Below are 24,322 nucleotides of genomic sequence, written 5' to 3' on the forward strand. Positions count from 1 at the left end.
AAAGAAAAGTCCAAACCACTTTAGAGGCCCCCAACAGACCCCGTGAGTAACTCACTCCAGAACCAGATGCTGGCTACATTTTCACCGTCTGGTTTTGCGGCGGTATTTGGAAATTACTCTTTGCCATCCCGTCTTTGTTTGTGAGTCTAAAGTTGGCAGCATGACTTTTCTTTTCAGCTCAATGGAAGCGCTCAAGGAATTTGCTAATACAATTGTTTTATCCTCGACGTGGCTCCGCCTGTGAGAGCTGAACGTTTAGACCCCGCCCACTTGTATACAGTGCTAAAATGGTGATTTGCCACCTGGTTTGTGATAAAAAAAAACACAATGAACCAAGAACACCTTGGAATCTCTGTCACACATACATGTCCGTAATGGGGTGCGGGGGGTGCGGGTGCAGTGAGGTTTTGCTAGTTCGGAATTGTTGGAGGTGCAAGAACTTCCGAAACAAACTTTGGCAATGCAATGCCACAATGATTTTTTGTTCTTAAAATCTCGCTGAACGTCGTTTCCACAAAGAGTATGCCGAGCCTTTTTAAAGGGACACCATTTTTGCAAAAAAATTATAATGTTAATGACGTTTAGAAGATTTAGAACACTTTCCTGGGGGTTTTTATGTGTGTAATATGTGGTTTTAGATATTTTAGATTTTAGCAGTGAGCCCAGTGTCTATGATGTCATGGACACTGGGCTCACTTACTTCCTGGACTACATGTTGTCTCAGTAAGACAGCCCTCTCAATATCCACAAGGAGGAGCAGTGTACCAAAGCATTATTGCATTACTGGAATTGTAGTCCAGGAAGGAAGTGAGCCCAGTGTCCATGACATCATAGACACTGGGCTCACTGCTAAAATCTAAAAATTACATATTATACAAATAAAGACCCCCCGGAAAGTGTTCTCAATCTTCTAACCGTCATTAACATATGTTTTTGCAAGAAACTGATTCATTACACGCATCATTTTAAGATAACTTTAACCTCATCAATCATGAAACCGTTATTTCCTGAAGATTTGACCCAACAAATCATTTTAAACTGTCCTTTTACGATGGGAGATTTACCGCTTAATAACAATTGTTCTAAAACTGTACAGTGAAAACGCAGCCCCAGAAAATGTCAACGTTGTTTTGTTCCTTGTCTAAGCACTGCTATAAACCATGTCATCGTGTCCACATCACAATCAATTCAATCTCTCCGATTTGTCAATTTATTACACTTCCATATTTTTTTCCTCAAATCCTAAATGTACAATATAAACACGGATCCCTGTACATTCCACCTTTGAAAATCACAATGTATAATCTCCACAGTCTATATACCCTCTGCCTTTATATCTCTGTTTCATGGTAGCCTTTATGAAATAAAAAAGGACATATATATATACTTATATATGTATTTATATATAATTTTGTATTCTTTTCTTTCACCTGGTTGAAGTGTTCTTCCCAAGTTAGGAAGGTAGGCGGGAGAAGGGGTGGTGGTGGGGGGTGAGACAGAGTGGGCTGCCAGACACAGGGGGGAGACTGCAGAGGCATGGCGGGGGGGATCGCAGCATCACCGCTCCAGTCCATCGGCCACAACGGGACACTCGCCAACAGACAAACCACTTGTGCATGTATTGAAACTAGGTGCAATGTGAATGGAATGTGCCGGATTTATACTCCCGTCGCGCACCGAAAGCAGCCCCGTCTACAAACTCACAGCGCTTGTAGTTAATTAATTCATCATTAATTCTCCGATTCTGAAATATAACCGTTACGTCCCTTCTCTCCTCTGATTAAAACGTCCCTTTCTCATTTGCCCCATGATATTCAACTGCCTGGTGTTGCGGGGGTATTGGGACTGCGGACCAGAGCTCAAATGATGAGAAAGGTTGCCATGCGTGTGTGTGTGTGTCAAGTTGAATATAAAGCTTGATGTGCATTTAAGCAGAATGTCGCAAGAATGCATCTGCCAGAGTACCACTTGAGTCGACGCTCTCAGGGTAAAACGACAGGGCGGGGCTAAAATTGTCCCAGGGATTTTCCTACTGCATAGATTTTCATCGATCAAGACACGCCATACTGTATTTCATTGGTAATTACAACTGGCAAAGGTCACGGTAAAATTCAAGTGGTTCAAATTCAAATAATGAATGGGTTAAATGCTGCCGAGAACCCATGGTGGATGAGCAGAGTGGGCATAGCGTGCCTCATTCATTGGCTATGGGTACATGTGGATGGAAGGCAAGGGGCCTGTGGATGCCCAAATACAACCCAAAAACACCTGAGTACACATAATATGAATTAAACAGAAACACTCCTGAAATCCACCCATCTGTAACCCACCTTTACACACATACTGTACATTTGGCCACACTATCATGTTTCAGAAATACTGGAGGCTTTGGGGTCGACGCAGATGGGCACGGTTCCTGCCCACCACTGCGAAGACCAGAGGTTTGACTGCTCCGCGGTGCATTCGGCTTGGCCAATTGTGCTCAAACACACACACTTGGCCGGGTTTGTCGCAGGAAGCCGGGCAGGGAGGGCGTTCTCCGTCACGGCACAGAACTAGGAGGGATATAGCCTGTTCCTCCTCATGTGCGTCCCCCCAGTGAAACTAGTCACTGTCAGGTTAAAAGACGCGACTGGCAACTTCATGTATACTGGAGGAGACACTTGGCCGTCTATAACCTAACATCTGACAAACTGTACGGCTTGGCAGTGACTATACATGAACGGACAATTGGGAATTGTCATAAATTGGAAGAAAAAGGAGGGAAAAAAGCTTCAGAAATACTTCTTAATGAATCAGCTTAATGAAATTGGCATACCGGTTCATTAGACAATGACCAAAGGAGTCTCTCTGTCCTTGCTTTTGGCATCTTTAAGAGCCATACATACAAGAAATACGTCCCACAGTGCCTCCATAATAATAAATACTCTAAACGGTTGAGTAGTCATAATCTTAGCACATCCTCTCATCTTTCCATTTACTTTCTAACGTCACCTCTTGCAACCCTTCTGAAATCACTCTTTTTTCCGTCTTTAATTAAAACCCCTGCTTCAACTCTTCTAAAAGCCTTCTACTGCATATCAAAAAATCCTCTCATGGCGCCTGCTGGCCTAGTGGTCCAGGCGCATGCCGCATATAGGCTCTGGCCTGACAGCGCGTTGCGTGTTCGAGTCCCGTTAATGACGACCTTTGTTGCATGTCTCTCCCTCCCTCTTTCCAGTCCTGTCCTTAAGTCCTTAAAGTAAACCAAACAAAACAAACCAGGCTGTGGGACGGATTTTGGCCATGGGAAACAAACAACCTACTTAAGTTCACTCCTCAGTTCTTGCTATTGGCACTGGGACTGTCTTCAAAATATGGAGAAGTACATTTGGGTCAGTGGCAACTGAAAACTATATTTGGGTCTATGGCAACTGAAAACTAGTGCGGCAAATACCCAAAGACACAAAATAACACTATTTAAGCTACAGTAAAAAAATAAACGGTGGCATTACCTTATTATGACTCCTATCCATTATAGAGTAGCCTTAGGGCCTTTGGGCTTCCACAGTCCCCTGCTAAGCGGCACATCAAAGGAAATCAATATCGAGATGAGACGGGGCAGTTCGAGCACTGTGCCGTATGTTTTAAATGCATCGATGCAAGCAACAGGAACTGTGTGGAATGCATGCGTAGTGGCGTGCATGTGTGCATGACCAGTGCCATCTTGTTGGACAAGACATAGTCTAAATAAGTGGTTCTCAAACGTTTTAATTTCAAGGACCCCCCCACCCCCCCCTTGCACACTCTGAGAGTGTACAAACGGAACCAAGTGGACCCTTAAGGAACCCAACCTTTTTGTGCACTTTCGTACACTCTCAAGACTAACAGACCTGTAAGGTTCCATTTAGAACCCCCTCAAGGAACCCAATGTGGTCCCTGGACCCCCACTTCTGCGCACCGCCGCCGGCCTAAAATCTACGCCAAGTGTTGTGTTCCGTTTCAGAGTATGGGCGTGTGTGTGTGTGTGTGGTCTAGGTGTAGGACAGATGGGATCCGTTGGAGATCTGGGAGGTGATGCTGGCGCTCCTGCTCATCCCCTGCTCGCTCCTCCCCCCCGACGGCGTCCTCCTCATGGCCTGCGGGCTGTTCCTCACCCCTCCTCCCCCGGCACCACCTCCTCCCGCGCCCCCCCCGCTCCCCCTCTGACCGTGGTGGTGGTGGTGGAGGCTCCAGGGCGGAGGGCCCCCGGCCAGCATGGGGTGGCCCCAGGGCTGCTGCTGCTGCTGCTGAGGGGAGCCGCTGGAACTGCCCGGGTGGTGGAGGTGATGGTGGCCTCCTCCTCCTCCTCCGGACCAGTGGCTTCCTCCTCCACCTTGAGCACCTCCTCCCTGACCTATAGTGTTGATTTGGACAGAAAAAACCCACAAGTTAGTTGAATTTAGTTGTAGTCACATTTTGGTCGTCTGAAATGTTCTGGTGTTAGTCTGTTAGACTGGATATCGTAAGATTGTATATAATTTGGTGGGCCTTGATGTTGTCGAAATGACAATAGCCAATTGTAGATCTGCTATTTTCATTCTACTAGATCTTTTCTCCACTAGTCCCTCCTTAACATTTGAGTCTAGTTTTGTTGACGACATTGTCGTATATTTTAGTCTTAGTTTTATTCATCGTAGCATAGAGTCTACGTCAGTGAAAAAAAAGATAGTGGACGTCTGGAACAAACATTTTGGGTCATAGTTTGAGTCTGCCCTGACCTCCTGCTCCTCCTCCTCCCACCCAGCCGCCCTGGGAGGAGTCCAGGATCATGTTGCTGAAGCCCAGCCTCATGGACTCCGAGTCGAAGGCCTCCATCTCGCGGGCCTGCCGCTCCAGCAGCGAGCGGATCCGCTCCAGGCGCTCGTTCTGCAGCGTCAGCATCTCCTCCTCGATCTGGTGGAAGGAGAAAGAACAAGTTTTTTGCAGTTTCTTTTTTTTTAGAAAAAAGAAAATATGAACAAATACATTTCTCCCCTCAACATTTATTATTTTAATGAACTATATTTTAAATAATTGCTTGCCTTACATCGATTAGTTTGACTAAAGGGCAGTCCATACTGTCTCCGACCATCGAACTTTTCGTCGGAAAGCTCCGGTACAACTACAACATGACGTCACTCGCAACTTCTGAAACGCTTGCAACTTCTGAAAGTACACTTCTGTTCTGAAGTTCTGTTCTTTTTTGTTCTGAAAGCTGCACTCCCAGATGTTGTGACTCGCCAAACTCTACTTCGGAGAAAAAATAAAAGTCTGATCTTTCCGACGAAAAGTTCGATGGTTGGAGAAAGTATGGACTGCCATTATGTGTGACCCCTGCAGTTACCAGCAGGACATGCTTTTCATGTGATGATTGTGATCAACGTGTGGTGTTCCGGGTACCCCCGAAAACAATGCTGACCCCCGTTATTTAGCGAACAGCACCATCCAGAGGATAAAAATAACGCACACGCGTCGCCCTGAGCCCCACCTTCTGCTCGAGCAGCGCTCTCCGCAGCGACACCCTCTGCTCCAGGTCCCTCCTCTCCTTGTCCTGCTGCGCGTCCGTCTGCATCTTGATCTTGCTCTGGTAGGCATTGAGCAGCTCCAGCTCCTGCTGCAGCTGCATGCGCAGCACCTGGCACTCTGCCTCCTGCGCCTCGTCAAGTCGCAGCTGAGAGAGAGACGTACTGGAATTAGATACTGTAATGGTGCACCAATGTTTCCCAAACAATGTGTTGGGACCCATTTGTGGGTCACGGGAAGAAAAATCCCATTTTATTTCCCCATAAATAAAAAATAATAATGAATAATGAATGAAAATAGACAATCTACAAGCTCACAACATGGCGTGAAGAGACATGTTGTGAGCTTGTAGATCTGCTATTTTCACAAGAGGATTTTACTGTGCAGTGACTCCCTCTGTCCAACAGGTGGTGTCTCATCCCTTCTAGTAGGGTTGGGTGATAGGACTTAAAATGTATATCAAGAGAATCATTTTAAACCTTTGGCTGGATGATACAATGAATACAATGAATTAACAATATATATTTTTTAAATAAAGTACATAGTGAAAAATTGCAGATTTACAAGTATATCTGATATAAGACACTAATAAAAACAACTGCTTCTCTATTATTCGATTAACCTACATCGGCAAGATTAAGATTGGGTTATTGTTTCCAAATATGGGCTTGGATATATTTTCAGTCAAGCGCCTGGCCCTGGCCTCTCTAGCAGTGTTAATTTTGATTTAGTTGTAGTCATAGTCTTTTGAATAAAATTTCACTTAGTTTTGGTCATATTTTTTGTCCACTGAAACTTTTTAGCTTTAGACTAGTTTTAGTCGACTAGATATCATAAGATTTTAGTCGACAAAAAATATTTTAAGGGCCTTGATGATGTTGTAATGTCTGATATGCAAATCTTTGAATATATATTCTCTCCTGAATGTTTTTAAGTCATAACCTTGCTTCTGAACGGGGGGGGGGTCCCTGGAACAACATATTTGGGGAAAATACAGATAATTCTGGGCCTTGACATGAAAAGCTCTCCAGGTACTCACGGCCTGCGTGGAGAGCATGTCGTTGATGGAGTGGTCGTACTGCTCCGCCAGGATGGCCAGCTTGCGCGTCTGCTCCTCCTTGAGCCTCTTCAGCACGGCCTTGTGCTCCGCCTTGGCCGTGGTCTCCAGCAGGTGGTTCCTGAGGGCCTTGTACTGCCGCGTCTGCGTCTTGCACGTGTCCTGGAACTGCTTCTTGATCGCCAGCTCCTTGCACTGCATGGGGGGGATGATGATGGTTTAATGAGCGAGGTGGAGGTACTGTACGTGTATGTGTGTGTAACAGCAAAAGGAACGCTACCCGACGCATTGGAAAGAAACATCAGAGAAAACTAGAATGCTATTTGGCCCTAAAGAGAGAATACACGTGGCACTGCGACCGACCCAAAACAAAAGACAAGGTACAAGGTACAGACAAAAAACTCCCATATCTGCTGGGTGAAGTAGCCTACAACAATGAGCACCTTAAAGACTACTAATCATTCACTGTATGCATCGAGTGACCTCGGGACATAGAAATTGATTTAGTAGATATTCAACTGTTTAGAGTAGACTGATGATAGATTCTTAGTTTACTTATGATCTATGATCCTAGATTACCTTCCCTCGTCTTTTCCTTGCTTACTGTGTTTTCCCTTGCTTACTGTAAATCCCTCTGGATTAAGAGCGTCTGCTAAATGGCAAAACTCTGAATTGTAGAAACACTAGACATAAGACATAAACACAGAGCACTTACCTTTAAACGCTTTAGAAAAACAGCAACATTTGTGCACAACCTTGCAAAAGCTTATCCCATTCTCAAGCTAACCTTTCTTATGCGGCAGTAAATGCACAATATTAACCCTGGGTTGCAATGTAACAGTTCTGTGTGTGTGTGTGTGTGTATGACCCCCAAATATATATCAATTTGGGGGTCATTGGGCCTGAAAACATTTGAGAACTATGCCGGTCCTACCTTGAGGCTCTTGGGCTGCTGTCGGACCTCCATGACGTGCTTGCGTCTCAGCTCCCGCTCCCTCCTCTTGTTGTACTCCAGCTGGTTGGTGAGCTCCGTCGTGTGCTGTGTGCGGATCAGCTCCGCCCGAGCCTTCTGGATGGTCCCCAGGTGCCGGAACTCCAGCTCCTGCATGGACTCGTGGTGCCTGAGCAGCATGGCGTGCTCCAGATCCTTCTGGGTCTGACGCTTGTTCAGCTCCTTGGAAAAATAAAAAACACACACGACAACACGTCAAGAACAAGGATTGGGAATGGAAGGTGGCGAGGTGTGAGTGCTCGTACAACGCCATGGTTGAATTTAACCCATAAAAGAAAAAAGATCAATTTGACACTTTAGCTACAGTATACGTCTGTCATATATTTTTTAATATTTGTACATTTAAAAACTGTGTACATTGGTGACTAATCTAGCATTCTAGCTGATCTTGAGGCCTACAAAAATGGGAAAAAAGCCGTTTCTTTTACCAACATTGCCAACTAGTGGATTTCCTAGTCGACTAGTTGCTTAAAGCCCTGTGAGTGTGTGAGTGTGTGTGTGTGTGTGTGTGTACGTGAGAGTACTGTACCTCTCGCGCCAGGTCCTGCTCCACATTGTGCCTTGCTATGAGGATCCTGCGTTTGAAGCGTCTACACTCCAGATCCAGATACTGTCTCTGCCTCCTCAGGAGGTTGGCCTCCTCCTCTGCCTACCATACCAAGGCACCAAGCACACATCATTAGACCTAGAATGTCTACATTCTATACATAATGCACTTTCACGGGGCGGGGGAATCCACTACCGACCTAAGTTATAAAGTGCGGGAGGATTCCAGACTTATTTATTTATTTTCATATAGTAGTAGCCAATTAGAATTATTTTGTACCGCTTTTACATCTCTCCAATGTAAGTCGTTATTCCCCCCCAACGGGAGGAGGTAGAGCCTCCGTCCTACTCCCCCCGCACAACACTCCCCATTGCCAGGTGCCGCCCCCCCTCCAGCCCGTAGGAGAATTTGTACTGTGTAGTGACAAATATCAACCTCTGGCCCGGCTTCTTTCCCCCGAACATGAGCCAATTGTGAAAAGGAAAGGAAAGTCGGAAATTATTCAGTGTTACGGACTACAGCCGTAAAGGCTGGCGTTCTGCGACAAACCACTAGATGGGGCTGTCGCGGGGAAAGAGTTAAATGAAGTGAATGTGAAGTGAAGGGAATGCAGTGCTAACCTGGAAGTGTTGGATGTTCTCCTTCTGCTTGGACAACCATTCCTGCTTCTCTTTCTTTGGGGTGGACTGATTCTCGCTCAGCTCCTGGACAACGTGTGTGCACATTTGAAATGACAACGCTTTAGAATAAAATCAACTGTGTGTACGCAGAGTAAGACCAACTGACATAATGTGGCTACATGATATCGGATACACCAGTGACCTTTTCACAGATTATATACTGATAATATGTCAAGTACAACATTTTTATTTTGGCACCATTAGCTCAATTTATTTACCCATCCTATAACTACTAGTAGGAGCAGTGAGCAACCGTTAGTTGTTCAGGGAGCAGTATAGGGGTTCAGTGTCTTGCTCAGGGACACTTGGACACATTACAGAGGCTTGGAATCAAACCCGGGACCTTCGGTTTCCCAGGCGGGCTCTCAAAACCATTCAGCTATGGCTGCCCGCAGAAGTTGTGCGTTTGTGTGTTTGGTGTACCTCTTTGAGCTGCTCCTTGCGTAGTTTGTACTCTCGTTTCTGTGACTCCAGGAAGCTACTGAGCTCTTTCTTCTGCTGCACCTGGATGTGCTGTTGGAATTTCTTCTCGTCGTTGTTAAATGTCTTCAGCTGGATGAAACACAGGTGCAAAGTAGGAAACATTATGCTTTGAGACGTATGGATGCACTTCTACATTAAGTCATTCCGCACAGCTGCATGTAGTGTGGTCACTGACTCACTGGTCAGAGATAATACAAGTGATGACTGTAGTTTATGGTAAGACACCAATTTACCAATTTTACACTTGGTTGTACGTCAAACAGTGAATATAGCCAATCTACAAGCTCACAACGCGTTGTAAAGTGACGAGTGTGAGCTTGTACATCTGCTATTTTGGAAAATGTTTAATATGGAAAGAAAGAAAAACTACAATGGCATAACCAGAAGGATGATGCCAAAGTGATAGACACTTTATCATTGCTCTGGCAAGTCCTGCATAGAAAATAATAGCAGAGTTAGACCTTTAGAAGTGTCGCGTCCGCAACCAGTTGTGAGCTTGTAGAGTGGCTATTTTCGAGGTGTATAATAAATGTCACGTTATAATGTAGGCTAATAAAGGACATATTCGGGAACAGCGTTCACGCACGCACATGGTCGGCAGGCACAGTGAACACAGAATGCAGTCAAGGGTCTTGTTGGTGTCCACAATACAAATGAAATCATCTGGAGGCCACCGCGGACTGGACTATATAGGCTGATATAATTTGTATTGGATGCAGCATGCATGAGCTTTTGCACACACACACACACACACACACACACACGCACACACAACCACACACACACAAGCTGCGTTCGCTTCACGCGTTTGCGCGTCTTACTTGTAAGTATAGCCCAGGCCTTAGTTTAAATCTCTCAGTGAATGTGGCCAGTTGAAAAGTAAAAATACTAAATACTATTTTAGTCTACTTTATCTGCATTGTACTGTATGTACGTACATCTTTCTCCATGGCAGCTTGGTGTTTCTTCAGCAGTTTTTCGATCTCTTGTGTGAAAGTGTTCCTCTGGCTCTCCAGTTCCTTGTCCAGTCGTAACCTGTGCTCGTCCATTTCACCTTTCAGCTTGTTCTCCAGTGCCATCAGGTGCTGAGTGCAGAGCAACACAAAGAAATCATTCACAAAGCTCTTTGTACATTGCCTAGTAGATTTTAGTGTAGATTACATTTTAAACCAGTAAGACCTGAGGTCGATTGACTCGATTCTAACAAATCAGTAGTTCTCACATTTTCAAGATTTTTCTAAATATTTCAAACTAGCAGATGTACATGACACTGTGAGGTAAAATGACACATAATGCTTTCATGCTTTTAAACAATTGACTGCCACAGGGTGGCGGTAGAGGCCAGTTAGCTGTGCCACACAGATGGGGCAGAATTCCATGTTTTCACATTCGGGTTACTCGCTCGCAGACCTCTTTGTTTATTGCGTTTTTTCAACATAACATAACATAACAGGGAAAACTGGAAAGGTAATTATTTCAGTATAAGCCAAGAAAGGATCACATATATCATGGAATTTCTTAACAGAGCCTTTCATTGTATATCTAATTTTCTCAAGCTGTAAATTATTATCCATTGTGTATGGGAGGGCGGGGTTGGTGATTTTGAAGTATTAGGCGTCTTGCCAATAGTGTTACAAAGGCTATCAGATCTACTTGAGATCTAGACAGGGGCAGTTGAGAAATGCCAAAAAGCCAAACAGAAAAATAAGCTGATTCAATGGGTTAAAACAAAGTTGTCCACACAAGTAAAACAGGTACACTGGTACACAGGCACTGGTATACATAGTTACTGTATTTATAAATAACAAAAACAGAAGTGGTGAAGTTTCAGGATATACATTCAATGAGGCAATGAGCTGTGGGATGTAGGGGCCTTTTAATAAATTTGCACACACTGCAGACAGTTGTCTGTGTCATGCAGTGATGTAAATAGGTTTTCAATGTAATGGGTCCCGGGACCCAGGGGTGGTCTTTTAGATGGGTCCTACTTCAACGACGTTAGAGTACAGTACTGAGTACAGTATTGCATCCCAGGACCCCCGGAGGGTGACATTACAATTTACAATTTAGGCATTTAGCAGACGCTCTTAATCCAGAGCGACTTACATTAAGCAAGAACAAAAGCATGGGAATACATAACAAAAAAGCATTTATCATAAAACATGCGTAAGCTAAGAAAGTAACAGTGGAATATCTATATTATGAGACTATACATATAAACTATATATATATACTACTATGCTATACATATGTACTATGGCGTGCTATGACTATATACAATGCAATTATAGTGCTGTCTACATAACATGCTATAAGACTGTATCAGATGCTATCTAAGTCTACAGAAATGCTATCTAAGGGGGTAGGGTAAGTGCTATGGGCCATGATGGAGTCTAAAAAGGTGGGTTTTCAGACTACGGCGGAAGATTGGGAATGATGCTGCAGTTCTGACTGCAATGGGAAGTGCATTCCACAGTTTTGGAGCCAGAAGGGAGAAGAGTTTGAGACGTGTGGAGCGTTGTCCTGGCGTGATTGCATCCTTTCTCAATTTAGTGAGTCTAAGGCTATTTGCATCACTGGTCCTGCCAATCATTTTAAAAAGGCATGCTTCCTGCCAGGACCATCAATGGGGCATCTGTATTACAACGCTAAAAGTATAATGAGGTTTTAACCTCCTCAGAAGATGAGATGACCCATTTCCACCATAGTCTTGAATCTACTTTTTTTACATTTGTATTACTACATCCCATTACCTTCTGGTGCTGACGCCTCATGCGTTTGTAGCCTGACATCTGCTCTCGCAGCTCAGAGTCCTGCTCATGTTCCTGCATCTCACGAGTCACCTGCACGCACACACACACACACACACACACACACACACACACACACACACACACACACACACACACACACACACACACACACACACACACACACACACACACACACGTCAGTGCTTCTGTCAAAATAGTCATTTTCAGTCGGCACCACTCCTCAAAGCATTGTATATACATTGTACGTCACCCATTCTTGAGATAAGGGACAAAACTTTTTTCAAACTGGATTTTTTTTTTTTTTAAGATACATTCAAATCAAATGGATGTATTTGTAGACACAGGTCTCAACTACCAATATTGAGAAGGAACAGGTTTTTCGCATAACATTTCTTTCTAAAATGGGACATTTATGCACTTAATACCCGATTCATGTCAACTCCGTCAGACACACTAAAATACCTTTTAATTGAATTTGATAATTTCAACAATAATATAAAGTCCTCAGTTCTCTTATAATGGCTTTCAGTAATCAAGTTAAGTAATACAATTATTTTAATATTGTTTTTTTCCAATATCACACTATTATGAAATATCCAATTTCTCAAATCCGTCATTTCAACCTCTATTTTCAATATTATAACATGAAAGCCATGTAAAAAAAAAAAAAATCATCATTACGTATCATTTCAGTTGGTGTTTCAATACATATGCACAAAATATTTAACATCACATTTTCTATTTCTTTGGAAATTAACAAAAACATCACGGGACGAACATCTGACGGAGTTGACGAACATCTGACGGAGTTGACAAGTTTAACTGATTTAGGTTCTAGATCACCTAGGATCTTGATTCTGGTGACTAATCCCACATTTTCAAGGATGAGGAATACAGTGGTACTATTTATATTGGCCCTGTGACCATTTTCAAAATGGCAGCCACCTGCTGTTATCTTACAATAACTCAAGTTCTACACCACCTAGGATCTTGATTCTGATGACTAATCCTACATTTTCAATGAGGAGGAATACAGTTTTATCTATTTAGATTTATCCCGTGACAATGGCAGCCATTTAAAAAAATGGTGGACCTGCTATTATTTTACCAATTTAGTCAGGGAATAGGCCTATTATCAGAATAATGTCAAATCTGTGAATACATTTCTTACCAAGAATTTTTTCACCAATGTGTTTGTAAAGGTGTCTACTAACATATCCCACATTGGTTTCTATTGAACCACCCTAGAGGCATTTTTGACAGCTGCTGAAAGTTGGGTACCATACCAAGTGGCTATGGCAAAACTAGGGAGTCTATGGCCAAACTAGGGGTCAAACCCCTTGGGCTAAATTCGGCCATATATCCACTTGCCCAAATGTGCTGACCTCATTTTGTGATGATGGCTATGGCCGTTTTCAGCCCAAGGAGTGTTCTTCGTGCATAGCTAATGCTTGGAATGCATTCAGAATCATGAAAACTCCCTAGTTTGACATGTCACATGCTACTTAAAGCATAATGAACATTTTGCCTTATATAGGTTGTTGATGGTACCCCAACTTTCAGCAGCTGTCAAAAGGTCCCCTAGGGTGGTTGAATATAAAGCAATGTGGGATATGTTAGTAGACACCCTTCCAAACACATTGGTGAAGAAAATTCTTGATAAGGAATTTATTACCAGATTGTATTAATATCCCCTGACTAAATAACTCATCTTCTAGACCACCTAGACCCGACTTCACAAACAGAGACCCGATTGACACCTAAACAACAAGTTTGGACAGCCCCACCAATTAGTGTTACGGAAAATAGCAAGTGTCTACCCTAGGCCCAGAGGGAGACACAGAACTTAGATGCGGCTCACATGTTGCACGACTCCTCAACAAGCTGCCACCAGGGATGAGAATTCTGCCGCACAATGCTCTGCGGCCCAGGAGCAACCAACACCCTGTTGGAGTTCTCTGAGTGGTTGAAGCATGAGTCCTAGCCATATAGCCTGTGCAAAGGCAAACACCTTGAAGACCTGCTTGAGGTGAACAGTGAGCAGTGAACAGTGAGCGAAAGACTGAAGACAGAAGATCTGCCTTCAGGACTATCAGGCAGGATGTGCAGACACTGAAGGCATCAGTGTCGTTCTGTGTCCCCAGCATGTCAACCAAAGCAATGTTACCAAATCAAAGGAGCCTTCACCTCAAGTCACCTGGGGCTGGGTGAGCAATCGTATCCTGTATCTAGCCTCACAACTAAATACAGACACTTGGCCAGACTGCCGTTTGAAAGGGTCAAACCCTTCATCCTGATTGGGGAAGACCACCCCACCTAATCACACCAACCAAACAAGTGAGGTTGGGGCCTCCAGGTGGGCCAGTAGCCATCTGCACAAGACTGGGCTGGACCCTGCAGGAAAGCAATCTCCAGCCAAGACAATGTAAGTTGACTATAACAGAGCCCCAGAACACAGAGCTCATGAGAAGGATGGAGAAACACTGGCAGGAGGCCACCAAGATACAACGCCACACTGCAGTGGCCAGTGAAGTCAAACTGTGCGTCTGTACCTGAAAGAGACAAGTCAAAGGCCAGAAAGCCCACCTCCTTTTAATGTCCTGTCAGTAGCAACTCAACCTGCACCTGAAATAAGCCCTGACCCCTCCCAGAGAAAGTTCATCCTTGAAAATGTAATGATTAGTCGCCAGAATCAAGATCCTTGGTGGTCTAAAACTTGAGTTATTGGTAAAATAACAGCAGGTTGGTGGTCACTTTGAAAAACAATGGCTGCCATGGTCACAGGACAAATCTAAATAGTACCACTGTATTCCTCATCTTTTAAAATGTATTATTAGTCGGCAGAATCAAGATCCTATGTGGTCTAAAACTTGGGTTATTGTAAAATAACAGCAGGTGGCGGCCATTTTGAAAAACAATGGCTGCCATGGTCACAGGACAAATCTAAATAGTACCAATGTATCCCTCATCCTTGAAAATGTAGTCTTAGTCACCAGAATCAAGATCCTAGGTGGTGTAGAACTTGAGTTATTGTAAAATAACATCAGGTGGCGGCAATTTTGGAAAATGGCTGCCATGGTCACCACGAGACAAATCTGTGATGGCCCTATAGCCAAAAATGTTCCTTAAGGCATGCTCTAACTGTGTGCCAAATTAGAATACGTCCCATTATTCAAAAACTATAATTTTATTGTTTTAGGAACACTTTTGTCAACTCCGTCAGATACATGTCAACTCCGTCAGACACAAAACCTGACGGAGTTGACGTCTGACGGAGTTGACAAAATGTCATTTGTTTTCATCTTAACCCTCTGTAGTACAATGTAGCCATTTTGTTTTTGCTTCATTTGTTAGCTAAACCTAACCCTAAACTTTTATAATAAACATTATTTTGGAATTCTTAACAAAGATCATAATAATGTCCTGACGGAGTTGACATGTAAAAGCTGTGACCACCCTGATATCAACATTGTTTGTTTAAAATATCAAACAATTGAATGCTTTTCAGACCAGGTGCTCCACAGTTGCAACAAATACAAACGGGACTTGGAAAAGGAGTCTTCAGGCTAAATCTGTCGACAATATTTTCTGATTAATTTAAGACTTTTAAAAAACCTGACGGAGTTGACGGGAGACGTGGGACACACATTTTATATGAGATATCTAATGGAAAATATAAATTAAAATTATTGTGTATATTGTTTGCTATGTTGTTGACAATCTACTTTAATTTAGTATGTATATTTATGTGATTGTGACAGTATTAGACACTTTTTTAGCAGTTTGAAATTATGACCACTTGCTGGGGACAGGCTAAATACAGGCGTTTTTGGGTACAGTGCCTGCTTTTAACTAATTCAGATGGCATATGAAAACAATTATAATGAAATTAATGGCATAATAATACACAACTGTATTACATTTAACTTTGCAAGTGCTTTTATTTTTATTAAATTAATTTATTTTTAACAATAATAAGGCTCTTATGTGTGGGACATGTTTTTTCCACTTTTGTCCCTCATCTCAAGAATGAGTGACATACATCTTATTTTTTATTTAATATATACAGGTTAATCCCATTGAGATGAAGATGGCTGTCCGGCTGTCCTGACGGTAGTGAACAGCCGTCAACTACCCATTGTATAAATACTACGTCAATTAGTAAGTAAGCAAGCCGCCAACCAGCTGTACCATTTTTTATTGTTAGTGATAAATGTGGTCAGTATCCAGTAATGAATTTAGCATAAAAACGTGCAACCTGAAAGTTAAATATATAAAACACTTCGGTCAGGATTTAGACGTTTTTTTTTAGAAGGGCCTCAGATCTATTAAGGTTAACTGGCTTATTGCCACCCTTAATATCATCTTATTGTGCCTTAGGCCAACTTTGGCGACTTTTTGAATGACAATAGAAAAATGTGCGATATGACCTCAATGTCACGAAATATCTCATTTTAAAGCTGCAAGTCTCTAGTTTACACCGGAAAAAAAATATGTTCCTAGCATGTTCCATCGTTTACTTATAAGCATTTTAGTACACCTTGGTTTCATTGATATAAAAGTATTTATATCTCAGGGAGGGGGAGGAGGAGGGGGGGGGGGAGAGAGAGGGGAGTTTCACAACTCAGTTCACACAGGTGTGATTATTATTTTGTCATGATTCATGTCTTTATCTCGGGAGGGGGGGAGGAGGAGGGGGGGGGGAGAGAGGGGAGTTTCACAACTCAGTTCACACAGGTGTGATTATTATTTTGTCATGATGCCAATAAAAAAAAAAAAAAAAAAAAACTTGTGGGTAAGACCCCCACCTAGCTAATGCACAAAAAAAAAAAAAAAAAAAAAAAAAAAAAAAAAGTACTAAGTACTAAGTACTACGTCAATAACGTCATTGGCCACAAGGGATTTGTTGATTTAACACGCAAATAACGTCATTGGCCACTAGGGGGTTTAATGTGACACTAATAGGTCTAGTTGTCTCCACCAGGCCGAAGGCATGTGGGGAGAGTATGTTTTGCACTCCGTCCGTCCGTGTGTCCGTCCGTCCGTGTGTCCGTGTGTCCGTCCGTCCGTTAGCAGCTAATCTCGGCCACCGTTAACCCGGTCGATGCCAAATTTTGCACACACACTCCCTGGATGCCAACGATGAACCTCTACCCCAAACTTTCCAGAACGGCCTGTTATAGCGCCACCAGGAGGCCGCTTTGTGCAAAACAAGTTTTTGCACAGTACACCTACAGATTTTGTCCAAACATCACGCAAATTGGTACACAGTCTCTCTAGAGCCATTCAACGAAACGGGTCTTTCAGATTTCTCAGACTCCATCCTGATTGGTTAAGATTGGCTTCCAAAGTTCACAGGAGTGCTCAGTTTCAAACAAAATGCTGCAAATCATGAACACATCGCATGATTTCCTTGAAATTGTGCACCCACATTCCCACTAGGCCGAGGACGAAATGCCACATGAACAATTTCAACTCAGCCTCAAGGTGGCGCTATAACTGGCCGAAAAGTGTTTTTACCTCTAACTGCACGAATCTGTGGATCACTTTGTATGCCAACTCCCTAGAGGCCAAGGAAAAACCTTTGTCTGGAATTTTTCACATCTGCTCTTTATAGCGCCACCAGGAGGCCCACATATGTAAAACACATTTTCTATTATTACTCCTTCAGATTTTATCCAAATTTCACGCAAATCGGTACACATGATCTCCATAGTCATGTGATCAACACAGGTTTGTTTGATTTCTCATATTCCATCCTGATTGGCCACGATTGGCTCCTACAGTTTTCAGGAGTAGCAAATGGCCACAACTCCTCACGAGTCAACGCAGCGTCCGATTGCGATGAAACTGTGCACGCATATTCCCACTAGGCTGAGGAAGAATCCTGGTGGAGACCTGTGCCGATTGGCACTTTATCTAGTTCAGAATGTGATGGCTGCAAGTAGGACAGCTTTACATTCATATTTTAGATCACCGTTTCCCAAAGACTGGGTCGCGACCTGCAAAATATATGTTTTTATATACGCATTGTGAGCTTGTAGAAAACTTGAAATGGGACGTTCTGCACAACGAGTACTTTAATTACATTTTGATGCCAATACTTTACTTGGAATGGAGTAGTTCTATATTGCATTATTGCACTGAGTGTGGACCCACATGTACTGGACTTTATGTGTGTGTTGTTCTTCTCACCAGTGATGCTGTGCGTATGGTGGCAAAGTGCTCTCTGTTGCGGTAGTGCTTGCGGGGGCCCTGGGCCGGAGCGGCCTGGGGCTCTGTGGGGGCGCTGGCCTCTCCTCCTTCCTCCGGCCTCTCCTCCTCCTCCTGGGGACACACAGAGCCCAGATCGACTCATCAGTAATGTAGAGGGTCACATGTCAGAGTGACACTAGTCTCTCGCAGCCAGACATTATTCCACAATCGCTATAGTCTGGAACTAGGCCTCCCGAAATCCGAGCAAGGAAGCTGGCATTTCCGTTCACAAAAATATATTTGAAAATATCTTCAAAAAAATGTTGCTATCCATTTCTGCTAAGCAGCAAGCTAAATAAGCTATAGATGATAAATTATATTAGGATAAATTATGCGACTGTAAAGACAAAACGGAATTTGGGAGGAGGCTTTACTTCCGCTTTATCACTTACTCATGATCAGAGCTTCCGTGCTCCAGAGTCCAGACTACATGATCAGAGCTTCCGTGCTCCAGAGTCCAGACTACATGATCAGAGCTTCCGTGCTCCAGAGTCCAGACTACATGACGGAAGCATTTGAAAATTAGCGGTGGCAACAGTCTGGCCAGACGAGACTAGAGTGACACTGATAAAGAGAGAAACATTCTGTATTGTAGGCTATTCTCTTATTGTCTGTATTAGGGCTGTACCCACTAAGAATGTAATTGTTAGAATCAGATTCAGGCTTTTAATGTGAATATTCGACTATTTGCTTTATATAATAAATACATTTATATAATTTTATATAATAAAAAATATAGTTTGATAAAATGGTACATTTGCAGGCGTTTCAGTGCTGATTTAGACCATGTTAATATCAACGTCAACTGCAAGAGCAATACTGGTTTGGACCCCCACCGGTTTGAGGTGTATGACGGAGCTGTTGGACATGACGGTGTGGTCCCCGTCCATCAGGCCCAGCTCGCTGCGGCTGTCCTGGGACGCCTCGTTCAGGCTGTTGACGGAGCTGCTCTGGGAGCTGGCGCTGATGGACATGCTGGGTATGGACTGGTTACTGCCCACGCTGTTCACTGTGCCGCTACGCCCCCCTCCGCCCTGCTCCGACTCCTACAGACAGAGATAGACAGACACACAGCTCAAGATTCTATTTCGTTTTTGTCAGTGAAAAAGGTTAGTTCAACGAACATTTTGCGTCATGGTTTTGGTCGACACACACACACACACACACACACACACACAGACACACCTCGTCTCCATCCTGGGCCTCTGACGTGGGTCCGTTGTGTGCTTCGTGGAAGAGGAGTTTCTTCATCTTGCGGTACTGCAGATTGTCCAGCTCGCGCACCGCGTCCTTGGTCCTCAGGATCAGGTCCATGAGAACCGAGTCGGGGCGCTCTCGCTGCAGAAATGCATGCTGGGGAGGGGGGGGAGAGTGAGGACAGAGTGAATGATTAGAGAGGGAGAAAACATGGAAGAGTGGAAAGAAGAGGGATCCTGGGTGTCAATTTAAAACGCAATCCCAACTTATTTATTGCCCCTACACACTGCAAGATATTTGCTCCGATTATGCTGTCGGGGAGATGTTTTGCAGCTCGCCAACAAAACCCTCGCTGATGCCTTCCCAAGCATTTCTGAATATCTAGCAGGTTTGATATTTGGCTATGATGTCCCGACTGGACATCATATAGCATGAACGGGGTTGCGACAGCACCCTGAGAAGATCCGTATAACAGCCAATGAGAGCACAGTAATCTGTATCGATAGATGGATATTAGTCATTCATTATTCAGAGAGAAGTGTCCTGTCACTTCAAACGATCAGAGCAAAAAACATGATCGGGACATCCCTAATTGCAGCTTTTCTTTGGAGAGTTACAAAAATAAATGTTCTGTGTGTATTGCATTTATGTGAGGGAAGGGGGGGGGGGGGCATTAGTAACAGCTGCTCCGTTACCAACAATAGTATAGAAAAATATCATAATAGTAATTAGGGAAATGTTCTATTTACACAACTGAGCGTGTATGTGTGTGTGTGTGTGTGTGTGTGTGTGTGCGTGTGCCTGGTGTGCATGTGTGGTGAGTGTATGTATTGTGTATGTGTGTGGGTGTGTGTGTGTGTGCGTGTGTGTGTGTGTGCGTGCGTACGTACGTGCACAGTGTGCATGTGCGAGTGTGTTTGCAGTTCTGGTGTGCATATGTTTGTGTACAGCATGTGTAGTCAGGAACTAGGGGATTAGTGGGAGAGGAAAAAAATAAAACACAGGCTTATGGGGATAGAACAGAGAGCAAACATCAAAGAGAGATTTAACACCAGAAGTTCCGCAATCTTCATCTTAATGCACTGACCCCACTCTCTTAGTACAGTGTGTGTGTGTGTGTGTGTGTGTGTGTGTGTGTGTGTGTGTGTGTGTGTGTGTGTGTGTGTGTGTGTGCGTGTGTGCGTGTGTGTGTGTTCTTACACCCAGCATATCATCAGAGTGTGGTCTGTCCTGGGGAATCTTCTGAAGGCAAGAATCAATAAAGTTTCTAAAGTAGTCCGTCCTGCACAGAAATAAGACAATATGTTTAACCCCTGGCGTCTGCCATTTTGTCAATACAAAATTACATTTTGACATGCTTTTTGGTCATGGGTGGTCTGGTCAACTTCAAACACATGCATATCGTTAACACTGAAAATGAATCTGTGTGTGTGTGTGTGTGTGTGTGTGTGTGTATGTGAGAGAGCTCTTCACGGGTAAAAAAAACCCTGAAGGTCCCGAACCCAAAATAGACCTGTGATATTTGATCAGATTCCGACCCGCTCCTAGATTTCTATTAAATGACGGCACCCGGCCTGAGTGGACCTGTGAAAATGTTGTCAGATTCCGAGCGGTTCCGGCATTCTTTCTTTACTTATGGGCCCAATTTGTTTCCGACATCCGTTTATTTCCGAGAATACCCGACGACGTTGTACGCAGGTGTTTTACATTCAAATCAGCCGCCAAGTATGGTACACTACACATGCATTGAGTAGCTCAACTTTTCTTTGCTGCGTTGATCCTAAAAACAGCCTAAAACATTGCACAGTAGGTAAACAACACTTCATTTGTTTTCTCTTTCACCAGTGCAGCACGTGTCTCGGGCCCTGTCTGGTATTTCCAGAATCAGGGTGCCCGTGAAGAGCTCTAGTACTGTGTGTGGTCTTTCTCACCATTCACTGGACTGCAGTGTGGGGCTCTCATTCTGCGCTATGTGGTATAAGGCACTCATCGCATTCATGTTAAACAAGGGTGGCTTCCTCTCCGCTGGCAACAAAAGGATAATTACTATTAGAGACAGCACAGATCTTTAATTAACCCATTTAGACCTGGTGCAACCTATACGTTGCTTTACCTTTGAATCCGGATGCTACCTTTGTGTCTCATAAATATTGCTATAAACAGTTATATATTTTTTTATTGGTGCATTTGAGGCATTAACCTTTGCTTTTATGTCATTTCTGAGACCATGGAGACCACCTTCTAAACTATTCTATTGCAAGTTTGATCATATCAAATACTCTGATTAACTGTAACAGGTTAATGTAATGACTTTCTAGGTCTTTGTTATGGAGATGTTGGGAGGGGGTGGTTGCAGTGTATCTATGCATGAGTGTGTTGTGTGCTTATCACTGTAATTACAAAAGTAACAATAAACACATTGTTAAAAAATAACTGCTGTGAATAGACAATGACATGTATTGACACTGGTATGATCCTTCAAGTTCAGTGTGAAATTATCCATTGCAACCAACCAACACAGACATGTACCGGTATACACAGACATACGATAGATGCACCTACCTAATTCTATACAGGTGATTCCTAGAGACCAAACATCCACCTTTCCATCATACTGGCCCTCATCCATGGCCAGAATCACCTCTGGGGCCATCCTGGAGAATGAAGAGAACATATTAAGAGGATTAAGCATGCTACTCATGGCCCAGGCCGTAGCGTAACGGTCTGGGCACCGGACTGGTGATCCAGTCGCGGTGTGCCGCGGGTTCGACTCCCGGACCCGACACGGCCTTTACCGCATGTCATCCCCCCATCTCTCTCCCGTTTCCTGTCAGCCTACTTTCTATCCCTTAAAAAAAATCAATAAAGGTGTAAGCCGCAAAAAAACAATATCTTAAAAAAAGCATGCTACTCATTCACAGCCAAGGACAAGCTGGACATTAAACAGATTCACTGCCAGGAATAAAAAGGTCAGCCGTGTCTTAAAAATCACCCTAGGTTTGTGAAAGCTTACTATTATAATGTTAAATATATCGCATTGCATATTGTTGCTGTTGAGAGGAAACCACCCAACTCATTGTTTTTCATGAATCAGTGCTAACCCTTTACGTCTGTGTGTTGTTTCGAAAATATAAAAAAAAAAGCTTTGGACAAAACCTCTCAACTCCAATGGACCCTCAAACTGTCTGCTAAAGCAACCAACTCCACCACGTCTCCCACTCTCATGCAAGTAATTGACAATATATAAAGTCACAACATCAACTTTGATGAGGCAGTATTGCTTTGTTTTCAAAATATAAGGTTTTCTTAATTTCCTGAAAATCTTATATTTTTCATTTCCTGAAAAATTAACATTTTGGAGTTAGATGGTTTCTTCCCGACAGCAGAGATATCCAAGTCTCCTGAAACATACATTTTGTAACCGCGGTCAGCGACGCAGATGTAATCGACCGCAAATAGAGCTTGTTTCGATTAGAATCGGAATCTGGGATTAGAATCCGAGATAAGAGCATTTCAAAAAGCTAAAGAAACAGTGGGTGAATGGCTGTGGTGACCTTGAATCTCGGGTCATTCCAGAGCTAACCAGAGCAGAAACTAAGTAGCTTAGGACCGCGACCAACCGCAATCAATCTAATTTAAAGACTGAGAACTCCGTCCATGGCAGCCAACGGTTGGATTTGAAAAGACGGAGGTCTCCGTCCAACATGGGCCTTACCAATATGAAAAGACAGAGGTCTCCGTCCAACATGGCCCTTACCAATATGAAAAGACGGAGGTCTCCGTCCAACATGGGCCTTACCAATATGAAAAGACGGAGGTCTCCGTCCAACATGGCCCTTACCAATATGAAAAGACGGAGGTCTCCGTCCAACATGGCCCTTACCAATATGAAAAGACGGAGGTCTCCGTCCAACATGGGCCTTACCAATATGAAAAGACGGAGGTCTCCGTCCAACATGGCCCTTACCAATATGAAAAGACGGAGGTCTCCGTCCAACATGGCCCTTACCAATATGAAAAGACGGAGGTCTCCGTCCAACATGGGCCTTACCAATATGAAAAGACGGAGGTCTCCGTCCAACATGGGCCTTACCAATATGAAAAGACGGAGGTCTCCGTCCAACATGGCCCTTACCAATATGAAAAGACGGAGGTCTCCGTCCAACATGGCCCTTACCAATATGAAAAGACGGAGGTCTCCGTCCAACATGGGCCTTACCAATATGAAAAGACGGAGGTCTCCGTCCAACATGGCCCTTACCAATATGAAAAGACGGAGGTCTCCGTCCAACATGGCCCTTACCAATATGGCGTCCCCACGAAGGAGTTTGCGGGTGAGGCAATGGAGGCGGAGCCAAAGTCTGCAAGTTTAACCTGCCCGGGTTCAGTTAGCAGGATGTTCCCCGCCTTGACATCCCTGAATGAAGAGGACAAAGAAAACATAGACTTTGATGGCATTCTAATTTCTGCATTCTGTTTGATTTGATCTCTAAAACAGTTTACATAGTTATGGAATTATAAATGTGAGCTAGTAGCCATGTAATAAGCAGAATAGTGTACAGGGTTAATATACATGGTGAAGAGACATGGTCAATCTAAGTCACAAACAACATATCTTACAAGCTTCCGACTGAAAATAAAAATAAATAAAAAATAAATAAATTATATATATTAAATTAAACAATTCCCCCAAAACATGCCCAAAAGACAGATGGCAGGTATAAAATTGTGTATGTGCATATATATATGAGGCACGTTATAAATGGTAATAAATGGTAATATATGGTAATATAT

The 24,322-nt window shown here is 43.5% G+C and overlaps 1 protein-coding gene across 4 annotated transcripts in view; it reads right to left on the reverse strand.

Annotated features, from left to right (window-relative positions):
- Window positions 1-742: 742 nt before the first annotated feature.
- Window positions 743-24,322, reverse strand: part of LOC310862864 (serine/threonine-protein kinase TAO1-like) — a 44,846-nt gene continuing 21,266 nt past the window's right edge. For all 4 annotated transcript variants that reach the window (XM_083770971.1, XM_083770972.1, XM_083770974.1 and 1 more), the window contains 17 exons: window positions 23,832-23,945; window positions 22,091-22,182; window positions 21,460-21,553; window positions 20,729-20,810; window positions 19,517-19,684; window positions 19,168-19,377; window positions 18,272-18,403; window positions 12,056-12,145; window positions 10,241-10,387; window positions 9,243-9,371; window positions 8,760-8,843; window positions 8,122-8,241; window positions 7,515-7,754; window positions 6,563-6,775; window positions 5,489-5,671; window positions 4,740-4,914; window positions 743-4,375 (listed from right to left, as the gene is read on the reverse strand). In XM_083770971.1, coding sequence (XP_083627097.1) covers window positions 4,014-4,375; window positions 4,740-4,914; window positions 5,489-5,671; window positions 6,563-6,775; window positions 7,515-7,754; window positions 8,122-8,241; window positions 8,760-8,843; window positions 9,243-9,371; window positions 10,241-10,387; window positions 12,056-12,145; window positions 18,272-18,403; window positions 19,168-19,377; window positions 19,517-19,684; window positions 20,729-20,810; window positions 21,460-21,553; window positions 22,091-22,182; window positions 23,832-23,945 — 2,635 coding nt within the window. In that variant the 3' untranslated portion in view covers window positions 743-4,013. The remainder of the gene's footprint in view (window positions 4,376-4,739; window positions 4,915-5,488; window positions 5,672-6,562; window positions 6,776-7,514; window positions 7,755-8,121; window positions 8,242-8,759; window positions 8,844-9,242; window positions 9,372-10,240; window positions 10,388-12,055; window positions 12,146-18,271; window positions 18,404-19,167; window positions 19,378-19,516; window positions 19,685-20,728; window positions 20,811-21,459; window positions 21,554-22,090; window positions 22,183-23,831; window positions 23,946-24,322) is intronic.

The sequence above is a fragment of the Protomyctophum parallelum genome (genome assembly GCF_964188405.1).
Source record: "Protomyctophum parallelum genome assembly, chromosome: 1".
NCBI classification, from domain to species: domain Eukaryota; kingdom Metazoa; phylum Chordata; class Actinopteri; order Myctophiformes; family Myctophidae; genus Protomyctophum; species Protomyctophum parallelum.